The 22,718-nt window shown below is 37.3% G+C and overlaps 1 protein-coding gene across 2 annotated transcripts in view; it reads left to right on the top strand.

Annotated features, from left to right (window-relative positions):
* LOC101893859 (protein O-mannosyl-transferase TMTC2) overlaps positions 1-22,718 on the top strand; it is an 84,859-nt gene that overhangs the window by 46,637 nt on the left and 15,504 nt on the right. For both annotated transcript variants that reach the window (XM_011293816.3, XM_011293815.3), the window contains one exon: positions 17,970-18,056. In XM_011293816.3, the coding sequence (XP_011292118.1) occupies positions 17,971-18,056 (86 nt within the window). In that variant the 5' untranslated portion in view covers position 17,970. The remainder of the gene's footprint in view (positions 1-17,969; positions 18,057-22,718) is intronic.

The following is a 22,718-nucleotide window of genomic DNA, read 5'->3' as shown; positions in this document are numbered from 1 at the left end:
CGCAACGAAACCTACACGCACACACACACATACGTATGTTGGGAACAAAACGTTTGGGTAAACCAGATGAAAACGGCCGATTTGCAGGAACATGCAAACGAATGTAATCTAGTAAAATATTGTAAATCTGCCGCATTTACTGGTGCTCTAGCACACAAACGGCAAATAATGAAACCCGAATACCAAAAATTTCCACTCAACGACAACAACGGCCCCAAACGCATACAGTCACAACAAACACCAGTGGCCGTAGATGCCGAAGATGACACTTTGTATGCACGACTCGTACACACACACACATACACACGAATTGTGTACGGGATGTGCTTTGCTGTTGTTTGCCAGTCGTGTGAATGGCAATGTGCATTGTGCAGCTTCCAGATAGTGATGACGGTTCGTAGTGATGCAACGCAAAACCTGAGATGGAAATCTCGTTTTGGGCCCTTACTACAAACACCAGCTATCCCGACAAGTTAGTGTGGACTGCATCGAATTTGAAACCCAAAAGGAAAATTCGAGTGCACAAAGGCCCCTCTGAAGTTTTACGTTCGGATCCGCCCTTGTATTTGCATGTCATGTGTGTGATGCATTGCAGATTGAATGCCCATGAAGGCGTATGTGTTTCACATTGCGAACTTTGCATTCATCCAACACGGGCACACACATACACTTCCTGTGTATAGCAAAACCCGACATTTGTAGGGTTTGGTTGGCGAACACAATTTCATTTACAATACTACCCTGTTGCCAGCTACACCAGCTTTAGCTTTACTGCCACAGCCCTAAATTTGGTAAGAAAAATTTGTTGATTTGTTACGTTTTGTGATTTTACAACATACCTCGAATGGAATTTCGTTTGGGGTGTTCATTTAAATCATCGAGGGCTTTCCTAGACCCATCCGAAACAATGCACAATCCCACTTTGTCATGGCCATGCAATGCAAAACCATTTGATCCGGAAACTGAAATCACTTCAATATGTTTCGATGCTGGCCCTCCGCCGCTTGCTCCCCTTCTGCAATTGCCAATTGCATGCAATCCATTTGATTTGTTTGCGCAGAAAATAAATGTCTTGTTTTATTTGCATTTCACCGAAACGAATTTTAAACGAAACTGAAATCTACTCCTAGCCACAGAACGAACCAGCAGTTTCGTTTGTACTTCCTGTGTGTTTGCCAAGGTGTTGCAGCAATCTAAATATTATCCCATTGATATGCTGCCAACGAAGCGATGACAAACGAAAGGAGGAAGGAAGTAAGTATTTTTATTTGGTAATTTGCATATTAAACAATAAATATTTGATTGAGCTTCTGCTTTGCATTGTCCGCCCAGACGTGCAGCATCACTCCTTGCCAAAAAAGAAGCCTCAAAAACACAAAATTGAGGTTTGCTAGACAACAATGTTGGGTTGGCATACACACATGCAAGCACCTGCTTATTTTCGTAAGTTGGGGAGCGATTCAGTCCCTTTGGGCCTGCCCATGAACAAATAAATATTGAACATTTAAAGCACCTGAAAAGGGTAAGATATGATTGAATATTGGGAGAACAAATACCGAAATGACCAAATTATTTCCAAAGACATTGTAAATGCTAAGTGTTTTGAGCTCAAAACTATCACGGCGATGGCATCCAAATTAACAGTTTTTATTCTATATTCTGTGCTTTGCAACAGATTTATACCTGACCTATTTAAAGACCGAATGCCAAAGCGTCACATCAGAATCTTAAACCGAAAATGCGATTATATATCTGGAACATTCCCAAACATCCCCCCTCTAAGGGTAAAACATTGTTCCATATTTCAATATCATTATAAATGCTTTTAATACTCTCAACAGCAGTAATGCAGTCACAAAGGAAACACTCGACGAGCAAGAAATTCCGCCATTCCAATATTTGATATATATATATCCACCATTCACCTTCCGTCAGCAGCATCATCGCCGTGTTTGTGTCAACAAACCCATCTAACTATCTATCCATCAGTATATACTTCGAAGCAGTCCAAGGAAATTCAAACTTGCCGCAGGTTGTTGAAATTCCGTAACAAAATGTACGTCAACACAAATGTTGTGATAAGCGGAATGTCATTAAGAGGGGAGGAGAAGAAGGGGCACTTTATACAAAAAAAAAAAAAACGGTTGCGCTGTGTGGAAGCATCTGAAGCCAAACTCCTTCAGAGACATGCCACGAACAGTTTGTATTCTTTTGAATACAAACGGTGGCCCCATTTACTGCATCACAGATACTTGGGCTTTGGGAACATACGCGAAGCTGTTGGGACTCCAATCAAGAAGAACACCAATCAAATTGCCTTTTCTGTGGAACACCTTTTGTCGTTTGCTTCCACGAATGTAGGTGGCATGTTAGGGTGTATGCTTGCAACGGGTAATAAAAAAATGCAAAATATTGCATACAAACCTTTATGAGTCTGGCACAGGCTAGTGTAGATGGAAGTCCTCATTATATGGGCACCTCATACATACAGCTATTTAGGTCATCTACAGTTTTCGAAAATCAAAAATAGTTCACACTTCGTAATCCAAAATTGAAATTTACTTTTTCCACACTGAGTCCTTGTCGGGTAATTGGGCTCGGGTAAAATGGCACTGGTAAACAAGTTCAGCTACTCAGCCCTACTTAAAACCTCACCTTATCGTGCTTGCTGACGTTGTACATCCTTCGACATGTCTCTCCTTTTATATAAAGGTATTTATTTTTCATGTATTGCACATACAAGTACAACAACTACAACATTGAAATGACAACGATAACTACACCAACAACCACAGATTGAACACCGTGAATCTCATGCTGTTCAACACATCTGCCATTTTCACAACACTCTGGGCCCGAGTCCTTTTTTGTTTTGTGGCTATACCTTAGACTTTAAAGTCTGTTTCCAGCAGATACCGCCACATGTGAACGTCTGTGAAAAGGCACAACGAAGAAATGTCATCAAATGATAAAAATGTGTCACGTAATCCCTCCAACATTATGTAACATATGATTACTTTTAATGTAGGTACGTACACATGTATGCGAGAATGTGTGCCAACACAGACATGCACGCGTTCGCCTCTATATGATATACCTTGAATTTGTTTGAACTGCAAGGACGCGAGATGTGCTCAAAAAAACAAATAGTACCGGCGACAAAGCACGGCCTCCGAGGCTAAGGTAATAACGGCACAAAGGGAGGCCGTGATTGTTGGCTGTTACGTTAAAGCGCTTACTAATACGTTGTGTCGTGCTTCGGTTGGCAGTGGGTGGGCGATATATCTGACAAAATTTGCTATGTACTTACTGCGGCATTACATTGTGATGTGAAAACCTCTTTATGATATCCATACCTTCCGCCTCCCCGTTTTCGAAAAATGCTCCTTAAAGAGAGATGTTGTTGTCTTGGTGTAATTCCACTCTAAGTTCATTAGACATGTTCGGGCAGACACTTTCTTTCGTTCATAAATATTCAAAGAAAATATCAGCTCACGATAGAAAATAAAACGATGCGCTTTAAGTAAAATTAAGGGTCAAACGCTTCTAATGACAGAAAACTAGGCTATGAAGTAATGACACCGTTGTTTGATAGGTTGATGGTATGAACAACAGTCAATCCTTACTTTTTTTAGTTCAACATTTGCAGAGCGGGCGTACGATGTGACCGCCCCTCGTATATACTTTTTAGGCTATGATATAATTTTAAAGAACATTATTTTGGATTTTGACACCCAAATACTACACGTATAATACGTATGCATTTCCTGTAATGAAAAATGCTATCCAACTTTTTCACTGAAAAAGAAAATGGAAAATAATCATCACAAATCTTGTGAAATTAACTTTCCACACAAATTGTTTGTTGAGTTTTCTTACACGTCTTTTCCCAAAGCAGAAATCTAGCGCAATCGTTAGGAGAAAGTTTTCCATCCACAAGTCAGCTTAAGCAACAACACCGAGAAACAGACTGCAAAAATACCAACACCACCACCAACACAAACTGGCAATTCAGCAACAGCAGTTACCAGTGGCGAACAAAGAATTTTGCGGGAACGTAGCACGAGCATGGCCGTTGCAAATGCATGAGTCACTAACAAAAGTCATTAGTGGGCAAGATGACCATATCCGGCATCATTATGGGAAAAGTCAGGTCTTTCGGCCAACTTTTCACTGCCCCCCGCCCCTTGGCCCCCATCACACTCTGGTTGCGTTTGGCTATTTCAACTTTCAACATCTATACTCCAAAGTCTACTTTTTGAGAAACTGAGCTGAATTTTCAAATAGTTGGTTTTTCTTTTTTACGACCTGTTTTGGTTTCCTATTTGGTCTGTAGTTTGGTTAGTTGCATGGTTTCAGGTCCGTGGCCATTTACACTTGCACATTTGCACATTAAGGATTCTGAGGGCAAAGTTCGCCCAAAATTGGGAAATACCACAAGGAACTAATACGCGCTCAAATGTACGACTCCACATTGGAAAATAAGAAGCCCGGCTCGGCCATACCACTTACATTCAAACATGTATTTGTCACTGATTGTGTTTTTTTTTTTTTTTTCAATTGCTATAAAATATTCCACAACTTTGACAAAGAAAGAAGACGAACGACAACATGAAATTGCAAGCTGTTGCAAATGTCTGCTATACTCGCATGTTTCGCAATGAAATGGATGCAAATGACGATGGAGAAAGCAAGTGCAGGCGCTGTCGTCACCAGTGGCCAGAGTTAAGAGATGAAATGGCACAAAGTAGCCACAACTGAATGGAGTTTCGAAACATAGTAACTAGAAGATGTGTGTGTGTGTGTGTTTGCAGGAAATTATTATTTTGGACAAACGATGGTGACATTGACTTCTTCAAGTCATATATATATTTAAATTCAGATTTTTATCTTGGCCAATTACATAATTCAACTGTACTGGAATGTTTGATGATATTTTCCATTATTTCTCTATTTAAGATTTTTTCTATTTTGTCTGAGTCTTATATTAAAACGTCAAGGAGCTATTCCGTCAAACAAGTACAGCCTAACATGAATTTTAATTATCATCCGACAGGCCTAATTCACCGTTTTTTAAAACTATACCATTCACTTATCATCGCCTTTAACCTTTTACGATTTGATTCTGTGCCCTTTTTCTTCGACCTTTTATCTTCGGTTACGTTTTCACGTTTTGTTGTCACCATCGATTTCGCCAATTCGTTGCTTTGCTTGACCATGTGTCGTCCGTGTGCATTCGACTCGACTCTGCAGTCATGTGACGTACAACGTGACTTATCACTTTGCGTAACTTTTGATTTAATTGGATTTCGGACGACACCGAGTTTGCAACATACATTTCTAGCAGGACACCTAGTCAGACGGCAGCCAGCAGAGCAGTCGTTTGCAGCAACGCGAACAAGTTCCGGCAACAGAGCACAAAGCGTACTTTTTCGATATTTCAAAAAATGTTCACCCACAATTCAGACAACGGGTGCACCATTTTTATTTTTTATTTTATTTTAATTTTCAGCACGTTGTCCTTACAACCGAGTTTTAATGATATTTCGTGGAAAAAATACAAACATTTCGCAGATGTGGAAAGCTGGCAGATAATGCAAATGTCCTGCTCACTGAATGCTTTTGTGGCCGTGTAAAGTTTTTAATTATTTCTGCGGTTTGTCATTTTATCGCCAGTGCAGGCGTCATCTTTCTGTTGTAATAGCCTTAAGGCAGTGTTGTTCAGCTTACTATTTAATCCAGACGTCACATGATAACTAAACAAAAATATTCCTGTCCATGGCCCGATATCCATCTGAGTCATGATCTCTCCCACTCACTCACCCACACACACACAGACAGAGACACACTGGCCAATAATTGTTAAAATTCTATGGTTTTCATTTTGTTGATGATGACGGCGGCAGGTACAGCCATCATTGATATTAACGACCAGACCAGGCAATTGATAAAGCCAGTCCAATTCGGTGACTCTGCGAAATAGACCGCAAATGCAACCAACATTGTTTTTGCCACGCATGCTGTCATCGTCGTTTAAGGTTTCGTTCATTTGTTCGACTTATTGGCTGGGCTTCATGGAAAATGGAAAACAGCAACGGCATTGATAGGTTTATTTACGCCAGTGGCTCATCGTTTGATAGAAACTTTAACAATGGCCTGCATCAGCATCGGAGTTTTTTGACAACTAACTATTTTAATGAGGAAAGAACAAGAGTGGGATCAAGAAGGACGATGGGCTGATAGTTTTGAAGTTACGCAACATGAAATTTAATATATTAAAATAAATACCATTTTTTTGATAATTTTTAATTCAGAGCGATTTTCGGTGGCAAAAAGATTTAATTATTTTCAGAACTTCTGCATAAGAAGAAGGATTGCTACCCTCGTCTCATCCACAGACACAGAAGTTACACATCGACCTCTTTGCAGATATAACCCCTTGCCATTGCATGTGTAATGCAATCAGTCAACAATGCGTCGCCGTGTTAACGGATTGACGAAGCGGGGTGCATTATATTTTTATTTATAAATATTCATGCCACGGCGAGTTGTAACTGCATGTGTGTGCATGTGTTTAACAATTGCAGATGCATTTTTACAAGCACAAGTGAAATGTGTTTATTTGTTTACCTGACACAAAAATATTTATTTGACACTTGAAAAGATAAATATTAAATACATATAAGGTCCCGCATAGCGTATGAGCAACGCAAAATGTGGAATTGCGTAGCAGTTGCTAGGCATGGGACCTCTGCTATACGAATAAAACATAATACAAAGGATATTTAAAACGTTACCAATAAATTAAGCAATAATATAATTTCTCAAAAGAACTAGACTTCGAGCATAAGTAGAAATTCATTAAAATTTGACTTTAACAATATTCGAATGTATCGCCTATGTGAATTTACCGATGTGAAGTACGATTAACAGTTAATGAGAATTATATATCTGAGTCTATGCATTGATTTGAAGACACTCTTCCCCAAATTAAAGACTAATAATGTCGAACAGTTTTGGAAAAGTAGTCATAAGTTTAGATTTTACTGTTGATGCGTTTCATAAATCTTTATATATTGTATACTCCATGCCATATTATTATAGTTACTTATATTTTGCTTTCTCGGAGTGTTGAACTGAGTTCGGCTACATAGACTTGTTTCAACTGTCAACCAATATTAACCCACTTATTTTCTAATATTCTGTCAGCATTAATATAACTCATACACACATGTATATATTCTGTAATAATTAAAAACAGAAAAAAACAAACATAGCCAACGGAGAAAAACGACCACCCAATGTAATTACAGGCCTCGTTAAATATTTCATCACACGAAAACAGCGTAAACAGAATTTCACACAGATACACCAGATACTGCAGCCTGTTTACTCTCTAGCCTAACTTGTGTCCTAATTGAACTTATTCAGGAGTAAAACAAAAATTTAATTGAGTTATTCGCTAAGTGGTTGTCATTCAATTATGGCCTAATTATATATTTTATTTACTCCCCCGTGCATTGTCACTGGCAGGGAGAAAGGAAGGAAGGGCAGCAAGGATGGAAGGTGCAGACATTGTGTTGAAAGCCAAAACAAGGTCACGTCCTCGGTGGCGCCTGAGTGGGAGATTTAATGAATCTATGAACACTATGTCCATGTCGGTGAGCGAGAGTATACAACCGACTGTAGATTTTAAAATAAAACGTCATTGCCTGCAATTGTCTTCACAATAAATTACTTAATTAAAACACAACGAATTTCGTGTCTTAAAAATGTAAAGATGGCAAATGATTTTAATAATCCATTTTTCCAGAATCAATGAAAACATCTACATCAAAATAAAAGTCAAACAACTAATGTCAAGGTCATATAACTTCGTTAGTAATAGCCTGATGTAAGACATTTCAAATTTTTTCGTTTTATTTATATCTCATGTCGAACTAATTATGGAATCTTATCATAGCTAATTTTGTATCATCTTTCGAATCCCTTCCTCCATATTATGTAGGAATAAAATATATATTTAAAAACACATGGGGTTAAAAATAATATATAAATATATAAAAAAATAAAAAAATATAATAATATGTATATATAAAATAATGAATAAAAATATAATAAATTGTATATATAAAATAATGAATAAAATGTTTTATGCTGTTAAACAACTTGAAAAAAGAGAAGAGAAAAAGAGATAATTTTATAGGTAAGATAGATTGAGTGCATTCATTATTGATATTAAAATGTCATTCTGCAATCTGTAATTTTGCAATAAAGTATCTGCTTTCTGGGTACGCCAAAAATTTGCTGTCTCGTCATAAAATATGAATACTTACATAACTTTGACTAGTGCTTTTGGTGCTTCTATTCTGTTATGTTGAACATAACAAAGAGACTGTCTGCCGAGTTGTTACATATGTACATAAAAACATACGTCCATACACTCATACATACAGTGGTGGGTCTAAGCTAAGCATATAAAAAGAAAATTGTAAGAAAACTGAATTTCATTTGTCCAAATTACCCAAACTCACCTTCCACATTTGTGCTTTAAATCAGAAATTTTAATAGCTCTTGACCGCAAAGTTTTACTTGAGAGCTGCTTAACGTCCACACATACACACACGAGTATGCATTTCCCCTTCCTCTTGAGTGAGATCCTACTCAGGAGCAAAGAAATGCTGTATGCAAATATCTCAATGAAAACGAAATGAATAGCATTGACCTCAGCCAGACAAGTGGTGGTGGTTATGAGAAAATAAAATGCAGTCGGTGCATCATGAAAATTCTAAAAGAGGATTACGGCCACGGGCAGTGGATGAACGTTCTTTGAAAGGGAAGTCAGATTAAATTTGATGTTCAGAGAATTGCAGGCAATAAAATCCAGGGCAGATTAAAAGCGTTGGCATTCATACAATTCAACGTTAGACATGGCCCTTGCACTTTTATCGTCGGCGCTCAGGTAGCAGGTCTTGTGGCCCCAAGGCTGGAGTGTGCCTAATAGCAGATTCTCATTAACGCGTTCAACTAATACATTAACATTTGCTCATCATTAAGATACCTCTTAAACCACAGCAAACTTTTTCTTTTGGAGCAGAAAACTTTTCCAATTATCTTCTTCGGGAACATTAAATATGAATATTTTCATTTGCTTTATACGGCGTTTGGCCATATGGGGCCATATGCATGTGTTCCGTTCACAAACCGAAACCCAAATAAACAAATGGGTTTGTGTAGTTGTGTCCCCTTCTCTATGCCGCCGTCTACGCCCAGTTGAGAAAATAAAATTAAAGTGTCTTTAATTTGTTATTGACTGGTAGTTGCCCCAAAACATAAATCATTACCGAAGTTTTTTTTCGTTTTCGTAATTAGATCCCCAAAATCAACCTCGGTCATCGTTGAACCCGGCACCGTGGAAAGGAAAACGGCTCGAAATAAGAAAAAGCCAACTTTGTCGTTGTTCGACTTTAATGGGCGCACTAATGGAAGCGTTAAAAAAGAAAACAACCATTCCCAAAATTTATTTTCCTTGTATTTAACATTCTGCCATAAAACAATGTTTGTGTATGTACGTGTGAGTGTGTGTGTGTGTGTAACGTCGAATGTATTTGTGTTTACTTCTCTTTTGGCACAAATTGTCTATTGATTGTTTCGTTTAAGTAATGAATACCATTTCGGTCGGTCATAACATTTCCGACGGGGTAAGTGTGGAAATTAACCTTCAGTCGTTACAGCAAGTTGGCCAGAAGTACACAATGGCCAGCCATAGAGTAATGCCAATCTGCACTGTTGCTTGTGTGAGTGGGCCATAAACAAAATCTATGGCCATTTCCTTGTGGTTGTGGATCGAAATTACATTCGCATTCTCATTCAACGAGAATACAAAGGGTGACGTTTATCGGTGTGCCGAAGCCAATACACCAATGTGGCCCCCAATTTATTATAAAAACATAGAAAAGGCGTAAAAATTTATATTTCGAGCAACGGAATAATAAATACGGCTTTATGCGTGAGTGTATGTTGGCTAAGAAACACACACGTGTGTTCATAGCAAACACAATGATCAAATAATTGCCTTACTTTTCCAAGGTCCGCCACCACCACCACCACCACGACGCCAGCACTGTCAGGGTTAATTACTTAATTTTATTAAAGGAATAAAATGCATGAATAGTTATGCTTGTAGTTTTGCCCAGTGTATGTGTGTATGGTCATATTTATGGCACAATTTCGAATATAACTTAGCAGACTAGTGTACGATTGTCTATCAGATATGTATGGGAAAGGAATGACATAAGATATTGGACAGCTAGAAAATGACATTTCAAAAAGCTCACATTAAGGAGCACAACATTTTTACATCTATCGGTCCCTTTTTCAAAAATGCAGATTTTAGGCTTCCTAAGGAATGTTTTTTAAATTATATCTACAGGAATAATAAACCTCTACCTAAATTAAACTTTAAATTTCTAAAATATTTTAAAATTTCTTAAATAGATTTTTTTCTGTCTATTCATCAATTTCGATTGTCCGTTGCCAATTTATTCACTTCGACGGCTATGTACTGTCACATGTGCCACCCGGAGGCTACCTCTAATTACAATACGAAATCCAGTATTTTACATTAAAAGCGTAACATCTGTCGAAATTTAAAATGTTTTGCATAATCACAGATGGCCAGGATGTACCATGCCATGGCCTAGCTGAGGTATTTTCCATCAAAGAACTTGCAAGCCATGAAATATTCGTTTTCTTTATTTTTCGGCTTCCATTTTAATCAATACCGACAACAGAGAGACCACATCAAACTGAGGTTTCAGACAAAGGAGGGAATAGGAAGCTGAAACAATTTTGTATTTGGTCAGAGCAGCACATAGCATTCATTCACTGGAAGGGAGGAATCAATACAACTTAAAAATTGAAATCAGCAAAAAACAACAACAGCAAACACACAGAACACAACTATTGGCCCCGGAAAACTAGCAAATGCGAAGCAATAGACAATGCCAGAAATGCTGTGTAGTCTATATATAGCAGCATACAAACGTACATACATACATGCATCCGAGTAGAGTACAAGGTACAATACGACATTGTGTGCATACAGACAAATACGTACACGAAGCAAATTAAAATCAAAAATTTATGTAGGTCAGTGCACAGGAAATTGTAATTCTAGAATATGTAACAAGGACACTTTGTTCGAAACTACACACATCGCCACAAAAGTCCTGCACTAAGCAAAACACACAAGAGACAGTGAAGTAAGAAGTGTAGAAACTCTCTACGTATGTGGATCCTTCAAGAACCCAAATCATGTTTACTCAGTCTCTTTGAATTGAACAGGAATGGTTTCAGCAATCAGAATAAACACAGACTCGGAAGTTGTTCTGTTTTTCTTAATAAGGTTGTGCTCTCTCTCGGAAATGATATAAGTACACGAGAGGTAATTATGATCGGTACATCATCATAGCGCCATACCGGACATCACAACTCCTGAAATTTCCCTACCACCCTAACGTCTCGTGTCTAGCGGAGGTGGTTGTAAAGTTAGACCTTGTTGTTTTTGTTGGCGGCTGATGCTGCTACTGTTGTTTTTAATGTAACTCACCGCCATAATGATGTAATGAATGTAACGTAATTAAAGAAAACGCAACACAAAAATAGATAAAAATTTTGTAATTAGGTCTTAATGGCAAAATAAGAAAAGGAAATGACATTGTCCTACCAACTATAACAATCACTCACAGCCCCGGCTAGGCTGCTGTCGTCGCCTTTGAGAATAAGATACATTTGTGAACAGCGGTGGGTAGACAACTTGGTTGGACAAGGGTGTAACAGGATGGTAGGGAGGTTTGTCTGTTGGTTGTCTTTCTTTTGCTGTGCCTTTAACGAAACAAAAAGAAATGTACAATAGAAAATACCAGCAAGGCCATACTTCCAGATTGGGACAATTTTATATAATGAAATATTTTAAATCATTCGGAACCAAAACATTTAACTTTTTAATTTAGTGGTGATTTAAAAATGAAAAATATTTACCACGCACAGGCAATCGCACCTTTCTTCGTTATGAACGCGTTATCTGAATTCGAAGATACATGTTGCTATGCGTTGTTTTAATAGCCCTATTAGTGGTTTAAAACGATCATATCTCCAGAAAGGTCGACAGCGAAAATCACTTCCAAACCTGGAAAAATATAATGAGAAATTAATTAGAGCCAATTGGGAATAGGATATTGACAGAAAATCAATAATTCAATTTTCAAAAAACACTTATACACATCAATTGCGAGTTATTAAGGGTCGTGTTTTTTAACATATCGTTAGGTTTGGCTGACCGATATCTACCCTTAACTTATGACTGTATACATAAATACAAATGTTGTGTAAACTTTTTAAATTCCTTTTAAATTTTAATGGATTTTAGATTATTTAAAATATTGGTAATTTGTGAGGGAAGCCCCAGCAGAAGTGAACTGATATTGTCCATGTTCGTACATATAAATATTAGGATGTGCGAGGATTGAAATTCATGGGACACTCGCTACACTAATATAAGATATATCCTATTTTTGCAAATGTTTACCTTTTTCTGTCATGCAAACGGATATGACTAGATCGACTGCAAATGTGCGGCTTTCAGGTTATGCATAGGAAATAATCATTCTCTCGAATATATTACATTATGATCATATCAGAAATGTAATATTTTTCTTTTCAAAAGTAACCAACAAAATAAAGTCAAAATTTTCTGACGCAATGTTATGTAGACGACATACCTACAAATAACACTTTAAGTAGAAATTATTTAATTTTTATTTAACAACACAATTTAAAAACCAGTAAAGAAAGTCCTAAAGTCGGGCGGGGCCGATTTTATGACACCATACACCACTTTGCTAATTTAGTTGAGCTCCACATAACAATTAAAAGTTTTTATGGGAGAATTCAACCTATGATTATAATTAATATAATTATAATTTAAAATTCAAAGGACTAAATATGCCGAAGCATTTGTATCTTTTAAATTCGAATTTGTATTGCCCATTTGGTGCAAAATTAATTTGAAATCAGATAAAGATTTATATGGGAGCTATATCCAAATCTGAACCGATCTGGATAAAATTTAGCAAAGGTATTTCTGAGCTGTATTTGATATACTTCCCTGAATATCGTTGTTACGGAGCGCATATTACGGCTGTGGAAAACAAATATGACAAATCGGAAATCGGATTTCGCATACTTATTTTCAGCCCTAATTTGGTTGTATGTGCAAAATTCCATACTATTCGGTTGATATTATACGTTTGGTGCACAATAAAAGGCAAATCGGACGAAGATATATAAATTTTTACCGATTATCTACAATTTCAATAGGGTTCGTCCTTGGGCCAAACAAATGTTGTTTGGAAAATTTCATTTCAATCGGATAATAAATGCGACCTGCATTTTGTTCACAAGAATACATAGACAGACAGACGGACTGACAGCTTAAATCAACCCAGAAAGTGATTCTATGCAGATCATCAAAAGGAACTATGGATCTATCTCGTTTCCTTTTGCCTGTTACAAACAAATGCACGAAGACATAATACCCTGACCACCTTGTAGTGTAGGGTATAACAAATAAAAAAGGCTTTACTTTTTTTAACCTTCACCACTATGTTTATCGAAGTAAAATGATATAATGAATGATATGTTAACTTTGCATACTAATCCGTTTTAATTAAAATGAAAAAATAACCCAAACAGCCAAACCCATTATATCATGTAATTTGGTTGGAAATTGTGGCAGATACATTCAAAATGCCGAAAATCTGGAGGTATCTTTATATGGGATCCATACCAAAAAGTGGATCCATTTTCAATACCAATCAGCATCCATATAATATAAATCTTTGTGCCAAATTTTAACACTCTAGATAAAATAAGGTAGAATCTATAGTCATTTTTACAGACAGACAGACAGACGGGCATCGCCAAATTGACTTAAAATTTCACGCTGATCAAGAATATACATATAATTTGACGGCAACTTCAACGACCAAGTTTATATACCCTCCGTAGAATGATGGAGGGTAAAAAATTACTCTTTCTTCGATCAATATGACTACACGTTTTTAAAAATAATCATACTAATTTAAAAAGGCCCCAAATTAAGTTAATTTGATTCTGCGTGGGCTATACTTTGCCAAAGTTCAAACGAAACTGTATTTATTAAAGTTGTTCTTGGCCAAAAATATTGTACAATGTAACGGAAACATAAGAACTGAGTACGCCATAAACTTGCTTTAAAACAAAAAAAAAACACCCACACATCTCCGATCCCATCCCGACCTTACCTACCTTCTACTATCCCCTATCTTATTTCGTCCTTTATGTAAGAAAAACAAAAAACGAGCTATTTTGGCACGGTGAGGCCACAGTCATGATATCGAAACAGAGTGAGCCAAAAAACACCTTTAACCGGATGCGGAAACATTAACCTCGAAATGTCAAAAAATATAACAGCAGCGAATTAAATTCTACTCGCTTTGTGGGTCAACACCAAACAGTTTCAATGGCTGTTTCCGTCTGCTTCTTGGCTTTATTGTATCGGAAAGGAAATCTACCTATAAACAAACTAAACAACAACAACAACAACGATAGCCAAAAATGAAAGGAAGACACTTCCTCGAACTCCAAAAAGGTCGTCGTCGTCGTCATCGCACTCGCAGTCGCAAAAAAACAAGAACTAGAGTCCCACACCATTGACGATATAAACGGAAATCAACTTATGTCAACAACTCCAGCCGAAAGCAGCAGAACAATACACGTGAAACTTGTGAACTTGTGCCGTTTGCAACGGGTGGGAGGAGATTCGGCAGAATGCCATGTAATGCAATCAGGTGCAAATGCTGTCTGCACCGCTAACACCGCGGTAAATGCCTCGCCAAAGTAATAGTTGTCTAGTGCTTCATTCCTTGTATGGGCTGTGATGCTATTTAAGAGCCACCCACCACAGAGGGCGGGCATTGCAGTAAAGAGTTCTGTTTTCCGCAAACAACTACCAGTATAGTTTTGTTCTCCATTTGGATTCGGAGCTATCATCCAAACGGAAATGAAAATAATATACTTTTCGGGGCAGGTAAACGGCAGAGGTGAAGTCCCTTTTGTGTGTGCGGTAAATGTGATATGGTCTGGATAAATGGGAGGTAACATTCAGTTGGGTACACGATTGGATTTATTGTAAACTAGAATAGTATGGTCTAAATCAAATTCAAGTGAGAGTTAAAAACCAGTTCCTGCTTCCACATCCGGCCAATTTTACCTTCAAACCATCGACAATCTTATGGCAAAGATTAGGGCGATTCAAACCATGAATGAGAAAATGAAATCTTTAATGTGTGGTTAATACTGAGAATATTATTGTTTGTTTTCTAAATAACACACAAAAACTTTGTTGGTACCACGCCCACTATGGCGATACTTATGGCATCATTACTTTCAAAAGTATGTAGTAGACACAAGAACTCTGTCAACATTTTGCTCATCCCACATTGCTAAAAATTCAAAAAAAAAACTTCATTTTTGGTTGAGCGGCAGCTAAACTCCAACAAAGTAAACTTTTGTTCGCCTCACTCGCAAATGTTATGCAAATCATAACACAGAACAAATGCGAAAAATTACATCGCTGTTTTGCAGACAATATGTTGTGTTGCGGTATGCTGCACTTTCGGATACATTCTGGTAGATTTAAATAGGAGCAGAAAAATAAATTTAGGGAGCATTATGATTTTTGAAAACTTCTGAAATTGTTGGGTAAAATAATTTTTATGTGGTACAATGAATAGGGTTATTACTAAGGTAAAACACATACGCTTTTAATACAAATCCTTTTCCTTGTGGGACATATTTTAAAAATATTTTTCTTTGAACTAATGGTACTTCTTCAGTTATAGACAAAACAATATAGGGATGCAAGGAGCAAGGGCAATCAAGCAGATAAGTTCCTATCCTCCTACCATTTGGAAGGAACTTGAAATAATAGATCTGTTTGATTTGACAAAATACCCGTTGAATGATGACCTGTATACGGGGGCTATATGAAGACGTGGATAGGTGCATAAGTTATTGTTTATCATAGGCTGTAGTACCCATTAAGAAATATGGTATTTGGTATTTTTTAGTGCCAACCTTGCTTTCCAAAATGCTCTAAACACAATAGCCCAACGGATTGGTATCCGGAAATTTGGTGGCCATTGTCCGCAGGAAATGAAGCAAGAAACCTGATTTTGTAACCATTTTTGGGTGGCACGTGCTGAGCCCTGTTGGAGTGCCTATTTTCGCGATAATATTCGGAATTTCTTCTGATGCCACGGTTGATAATGCCGGCCCATGCCATCACCATGGCCGGCGCTTGAGTTTTGGTGGCAAACCGATGGTGTACATTTTCAGCTGACCTCTTTGGCAAGTAAAAGCGTTCATTTTGTTTGCTTACAAACTTCTGGACAACGAATGTTTTCTCATCGGAGAAAACCAAATTCGGCAGTTCACCATTTTCGGCCAAGCGAAGCAACTCTTTAGCTCTTTTGAGTCTGTTTTCTTTCTAATCCGGTGTAAGTTTTTGCACTTGTTGGGGCTTTACCCCGAGCTCATTTTTCAATATTTGCCGAATGGAATATTGCGATATGTTCAGCTCACGAGCCATATTTCGGCCACTGCGAGGCGGGTTTCGATCAAATCGCTTCTTTAACTTTCGAAACATTTCTGCTGATGTTGCTGTTTTCTTCCATCCACTTCCTAGACTTCGGGCTACGCTACCAGTATCACGGCAACTATCGATGGTACTAGACGCAAAAGATCTATTCACATTTAAATGCTGGAGTGCTCTAATGATAATCACTTGTGGTTTTCCAGCCAAATATAAAGAATTCACACTATCACGCTTAAATTCCATCACGAATAACTTTTTTTCTGGAAAATTCTCACCAAAATGATTTTGTACGCTTGTAAACAAAATAATGAGCTGTCACTGGAATAATTTTAACAGCTGTCGGACGAGTGAAATAGAAATGACAATAGTCTCAAGTTGGTAGCAGTTTTTTCAGCTCACCCTGTATATTTACTTTGTAAGGTCTATCATGAATATTTCGAGGGGTTACAAACGGAATGACAAAGCTAATATACCCTCCATAGAATGGTGGAAAGCATAAAAAAACATGTATTGATGCTATGGAAAATAGTGGAACATTATTTTATGTTAGCTCAAGACATTCACTCATTTCCTCGTCGATCATCGTTACAAACCATGACAGATGGGTTCACTTTTCAATTTGAATAAATATTTAACAAGTTTCTGAAATAAGTTAATTGTTGTAATTGGGAATGTGTCAACACTTGTAACTGACAACCAACATAATTTGTTATTCACTTCTATTCCGTTCAAACGAAGCTAATGAACAAACATTCACAAAAACAAATACCCACATTTTCTAAGAATATTTTTTTTAATGGATATACAGCAGCCGAAGTAGCTAATTGACGGATTGTCACTTCCCATGTCAATAAATTTTATAACAATTTTAAGCACGGTATTGCTAAAGGTATATGGAATCTGATTGTAAAATCGGTATTGCCTGTTACAATATTTGAAATTGTTTGAATAAACATTTTAAAAGCCTTTTTTCTGTATAACAAATTTGAGTGAATTGTTCTCAAGAAGACTTGTCTGAAAAAGGGTCATGTTTTACACAAAAGATATATTAGGACTTGCAGTATCATAATGATGTTATAAACTCTGGTATAATTTTAATTATTTTAGAGGTTTTAGTAAAAGTTTTTGACCGTTACTATGCCATGCTTTTACTTTTTGGAGACAATCCGAGATTGATGTAATTATATTAAAGTTAAAGTTTAACTAACAAAATTTACTTTTCTATAACTTTACTAAATAAATGTAAACATTTTCATTTTTTTCGTTTCAGCATGGACTACACTAGTTTGGGCTGTTGTGCTCTGGCATTCGTCCTTTACCTGAACACCTTAAATTCTGGATTTGTATACGACGACAGGTATGTTAAGGAAATTAATAAAAATTATTCGCCGTAGGCTATGAGTCTATTCCCCACCCCCTCCCCCATTTATACCAAGAATCATTCGGGAGGATTTCTGAAAATGATTTATACATTCAAAGGGAATGGGAAACATTGTTTGTTATTGTTTCGACAAAGTACGCAAACACAAACAAACATAAATCCAACCAAATCTAAAGCTACGAGATATGTTGGCCGAACAACAAGTTCTATTTGAAGAACCGTTCGTTCGTTCGTTCCACACCACCCCATACCATCCCACACAACCAGCCTCACCAACCCATTCAAATTCACGTAATCATAACCAGTGTAACAACAATACAATGTTGTTGTATCACAGCCAAGCTGCAGTAAATTTGGGTATAAACATAAACATGACTTGCAAATAACAATGTACTCGTCGTAAATCCCAAATGGAAGGAAGATGAAGGAAAGTTTTTTGCCAGGCGTTTCGGTTTTTCCATTCATGAATGGAGTGAGTCCACACAGAATCTAACTCCAAAAATATATATGTCTGAAATGCTAAACAATTGTGTGTAGAATTATGGAAAATATTAAATATCATCTTTGAGAAATTAAAGAAAAAACGACTTGGCATAGTTACGTAGCAGTAATTCTGTATAATACCAGCTGAAGTTCTTATCTGTATAGGATATCCCTATTGTTCAGCCACGATTCACTGAGACGCCATGAGAAGAATGGGCTGTCGTAGTAAATTTGTTTGCAACAACTCTTATTGCCGCAAATGTAATTTGCTTATCTCGATTTATTGAGACAAAGCAACAGCAGCAGAAGAAATGACAGAGCTAAGCAATCAACATCAAACCTAAATGCGTTGACTGGTCAAAGTAATTCTAAATTGGCATTAAAATTATTACTTCGATAGAAAGTTGTTACGGCCTATAATTTCCGTTGGTCATTCGCCATGAAAGAGCGCAGAATGAACAAAATAAAAAAGTTTGAACATAAAGGCGATCATTATTATTTCATCTGCTTCTTGAATGCTTTTTAAAATGTAGAAAGTGAGGTAAACAACGCCAATGATTAGAGGCATATTAAAGTGAAACGCAAACGTCATAAGGAAATTGAAGTGGATGTTATACCGTTGGTTGTTTTCATTTCATATTGTAACCTTTGAATCCAGAAAGGATATATTTCCTTGGAAAATTAAATAAACATATATCTCTAATATGCATAGATGGTCTGACATACTTTTCCGACGTATCATACATACGTCGAAAAAGTGGTAAACCTAAGCAAATGATAAGAGTTTTTGACAGAAACAAGGTTGTTGAAAATTTATCTAGCTAATTTTAATAGCTAATGCCCATATATTTATCATCTGAGAAATCATTCCATACAATTCATATACAGCAGCCTTCTTTACTGGTTACAGGGAGTGAAGGTAGAACGACAATCAACAACGGCTTTTTTAAAAAAACAAAACACAGGTGCTCCATTCTTGTTCTATGAAAACCATTTTATTAAGGCGACAAATGTGAAATGAAAAATTTAATAAAGAAAAAAATTAATTTCGTGTTTTCATAGAACAAAAATTCGATCTCAGGTTTTAAGCTCTCTGATGTAACTTTGCCTGATTAGGAAGATTTACGCTTGGTAAGGGATGTTAAACTAAATAGATTAGACTAAATAGTGTTGTCTTACTAAGATATTTGACCATGTCTGAAGCATTTTTATCTTGCAACAAATCAAGTGTTGATGTTGATGCAACATTTCAAAGTATCGATTTTCTAAGTGTATCAAATTTATGAAATGGCCCAATAAATGTTTAATCGAAACGTAATAAAAAAATAACCTGTACGTTTCGAAATTATCTATCTAACTTCCATGAGGTATTCTGATATGACCTAGTCCATTTGGGATTTATCTAATACATAAAATGTTCCTTTCACATTATTTAGGGACATTGGAAACGATTTAAAACAAAGGTTTAATCGCTTGTGGTAATTTGAGATTAAGTATAAAATATTAATCATCCTCTGTGATTTTTACAAAAATGTTACATCTAATATTACCGAATACTGACTTGATTTCTTTATTACCTGTAGAGTTTTAAAAGTCACAATTACTAAGCTTCATAACATATTTCACAATTTCTTCTGCTTCTTCAAAGACCATTTCGTCTTAAGGCTGTAATTGTCATAGTAATGTATATATATATAAATTTTCAAAACAATGCAATTAAGAATTGGAATTAGCCAGCGGCCTTTTCTTAGACCAAGAGTTTCGAAATAAATAGCCATGACGAAGGGGGTTTTCTTTGCAAATACTTTTAGACGAGATCTGTTCTACCTTAAAAAATGTACCTACACATATCTACGAACTACATTAGAAAAGTGTACACATACATATCTACGAATTAGTACTCAATACACACATGATCATAAATCCCCAAATATGGCCCACTTACGAATATTTGAGTACCTCACAATACCTTAAAGAGGTTTAGTGTAACATTAACACAAATTTCCAGTTATTGCACAGAGCAAAGCGGCAAAACTGTTTATGAAGCTACAAAGAGGCGTTTAAGTAAAACCGAAAGTGTTTAACGTAATGGTTTAATTTTTCCCACACTTCTCTGTCTTAGTTCTCTGTCCACTTACCAACCACCATTGAATCCATCGTCATTGAAAGAATATTTTTTCATAGCTGTCGGGGTTTTTTTCAGTTACCTACGCTTCCACTTGCCACACTTTATTTTCTTCTTTCGAACACAAAGTGGAACCCGAAACAGTTGTGTGCTTTCGTTTTAGTTTCAACACGACAGATGTACGTACATAGGATCTGGATCGGGCTTTAAAAGGTCTATGCATACTCATTATTTGTTTCATGTCTGTTTCACAAAAAAAAAAAAACGTAACTTCGCACATTCACACGTACAATTCAGAGAGGTGGCCACCGAATATGTTGGTTAATGGTTGAGAAAAACCAAAAAGAGAACGTTTTGCAACTCGTGCCTTCAACGTAGAAAATTGAAATCAGCCAAACAAAATAAACTGAAATTCAGACTGACAGGAGCAAGGCTGGCAGTCAGACGGGCAGACAGACAGAAATACAAGGCATTCAAATTCCAGGGATTTAATTCATACACAAGCTGATGCCGGTCTTGCAAGTCTTCGCGCGAATTCTGGCAGGAGAATGAGAGATTTGTATATGCATGAGCTTCAACACTCGCCTTGTCATTCATTGTCTATTCGGGGAAGAAACATTCAGAACGGCCTCTGGGATACCGCCACGGCGGCAATGGCTAGTACTGCTCTGTATGCCGTATGGCGCACACCCTCTGTACGTGTATTGATTTCAGAACAGCGCTAAATTTCCCATGCAAATGTGTAGGGCACAAATTCGAATATTCCCCAGAGCTCAAAGTGGCGGCGGAAGTAACGGTTATAGGTCGCCGGCCCACTCTTTCCTTTGCCATACACATATGCCTAGATACATGTGTATGTACGTGAATGTATGCGAGTGAGTATTTATGTCGGAGCATTTAGTAAAGCCACCGTAAATATGCGATATTTCTACGAAAGGCAGCCAACACTTGCACAATTTGAAGCGTCGGTGGTGGTGGGGGTGGCTGTGGCATCGTTGTTAAAGTCAAGCTAAATTGTCACACAACGTGATGTTAGGTAAGCATACACACGCACACTTTGTATATCTGTGCTTTAGAGGAGAGTGCGTGAGTAGATACCAATTTTCTTGGGAGCACGACGCAGCGACATACATAAACACCTTGATGCTACTATTATTGGTGTTGTTGTCAATGTTCCCTTTGTATATGTTGTTGCTTTTCTACCACCTTTCACATATATACACACACACACACGTATGAACTTCATGCCTGTATGCAGAGATAATAACAACGATGATGGTGATGACGATGATGATGATGACGACGAAAATGCTCACATTCAATGTCGCCGTACAACTTGCGTTTACCTACGACATACCATCACGGCCCGAGCAATGCCGACAGTAAAGGCTATGACAAATACAATGAGCAACACTTGTTGTTGTATCTGCTTGATTCCATAGTCGTGCAAATGCTGATGGCAATAACGATGATGACAGTGATGGCGATAATGTTTCGTCTCTTCTGTCCTGTCCTCTGCTCTACTCTACATTAACAACGACATCGTAACGCGAACAGGTCCTCTGATTGTAGCAATGCTCTGCTTACAAAAGTACAAAATCACTCAGAAACACCGCTCCACGAATGGCGCCGAATGAACGAATGGATGAATGAATGAATAAGTAAACGAAACGGGTAAATTCAGTGTTGCTCCTGCTGGTGTTAATGATAACACACTCCAGAACACTAGCTCACGCATACGTGTGCAAGGCAAGGCAACCGAACGGAAGTGCCGTGTACAAAGGAAGACTATAAAAGTTTGGTTAAAGACTTTCAGGAAGAATAATACAAAATGCCATATAGACCACAGCCTCATCAGCAGTATTATCACCGAGCACAGGGCTACACAACGGCGCTGGCGATGCGGAGAATACCCGACACACAATGAGGATGATCATTGCCGTAATTGTATTTACGACGATGGCAACGCACATTGGATGGATGCTAATGATGATGGTGATGATGATGAGGACAATGCTGTTGCCGATGAG

Source organism: Musca domestica, unplaced genomic scaffold (assembly GCF_030504385.1).
Source record: "Musca domestica strain aabys unplaced genomic scaffold, Musca_domestica.polishedcontigs.V.1.1 19, whole genome shotgun sequence".
NCBI classification, from domain to species: Eukaryota; Metazoa; Arthropoda; class Insecta; order Diptera; family Muscidae; genus Musca; species Musca domestica.
The sequence above is the reverse complement of the archived record's forward strand: the minus strand, read 5'-3'. Positions and strand labels throughout refer to the sequence as shown.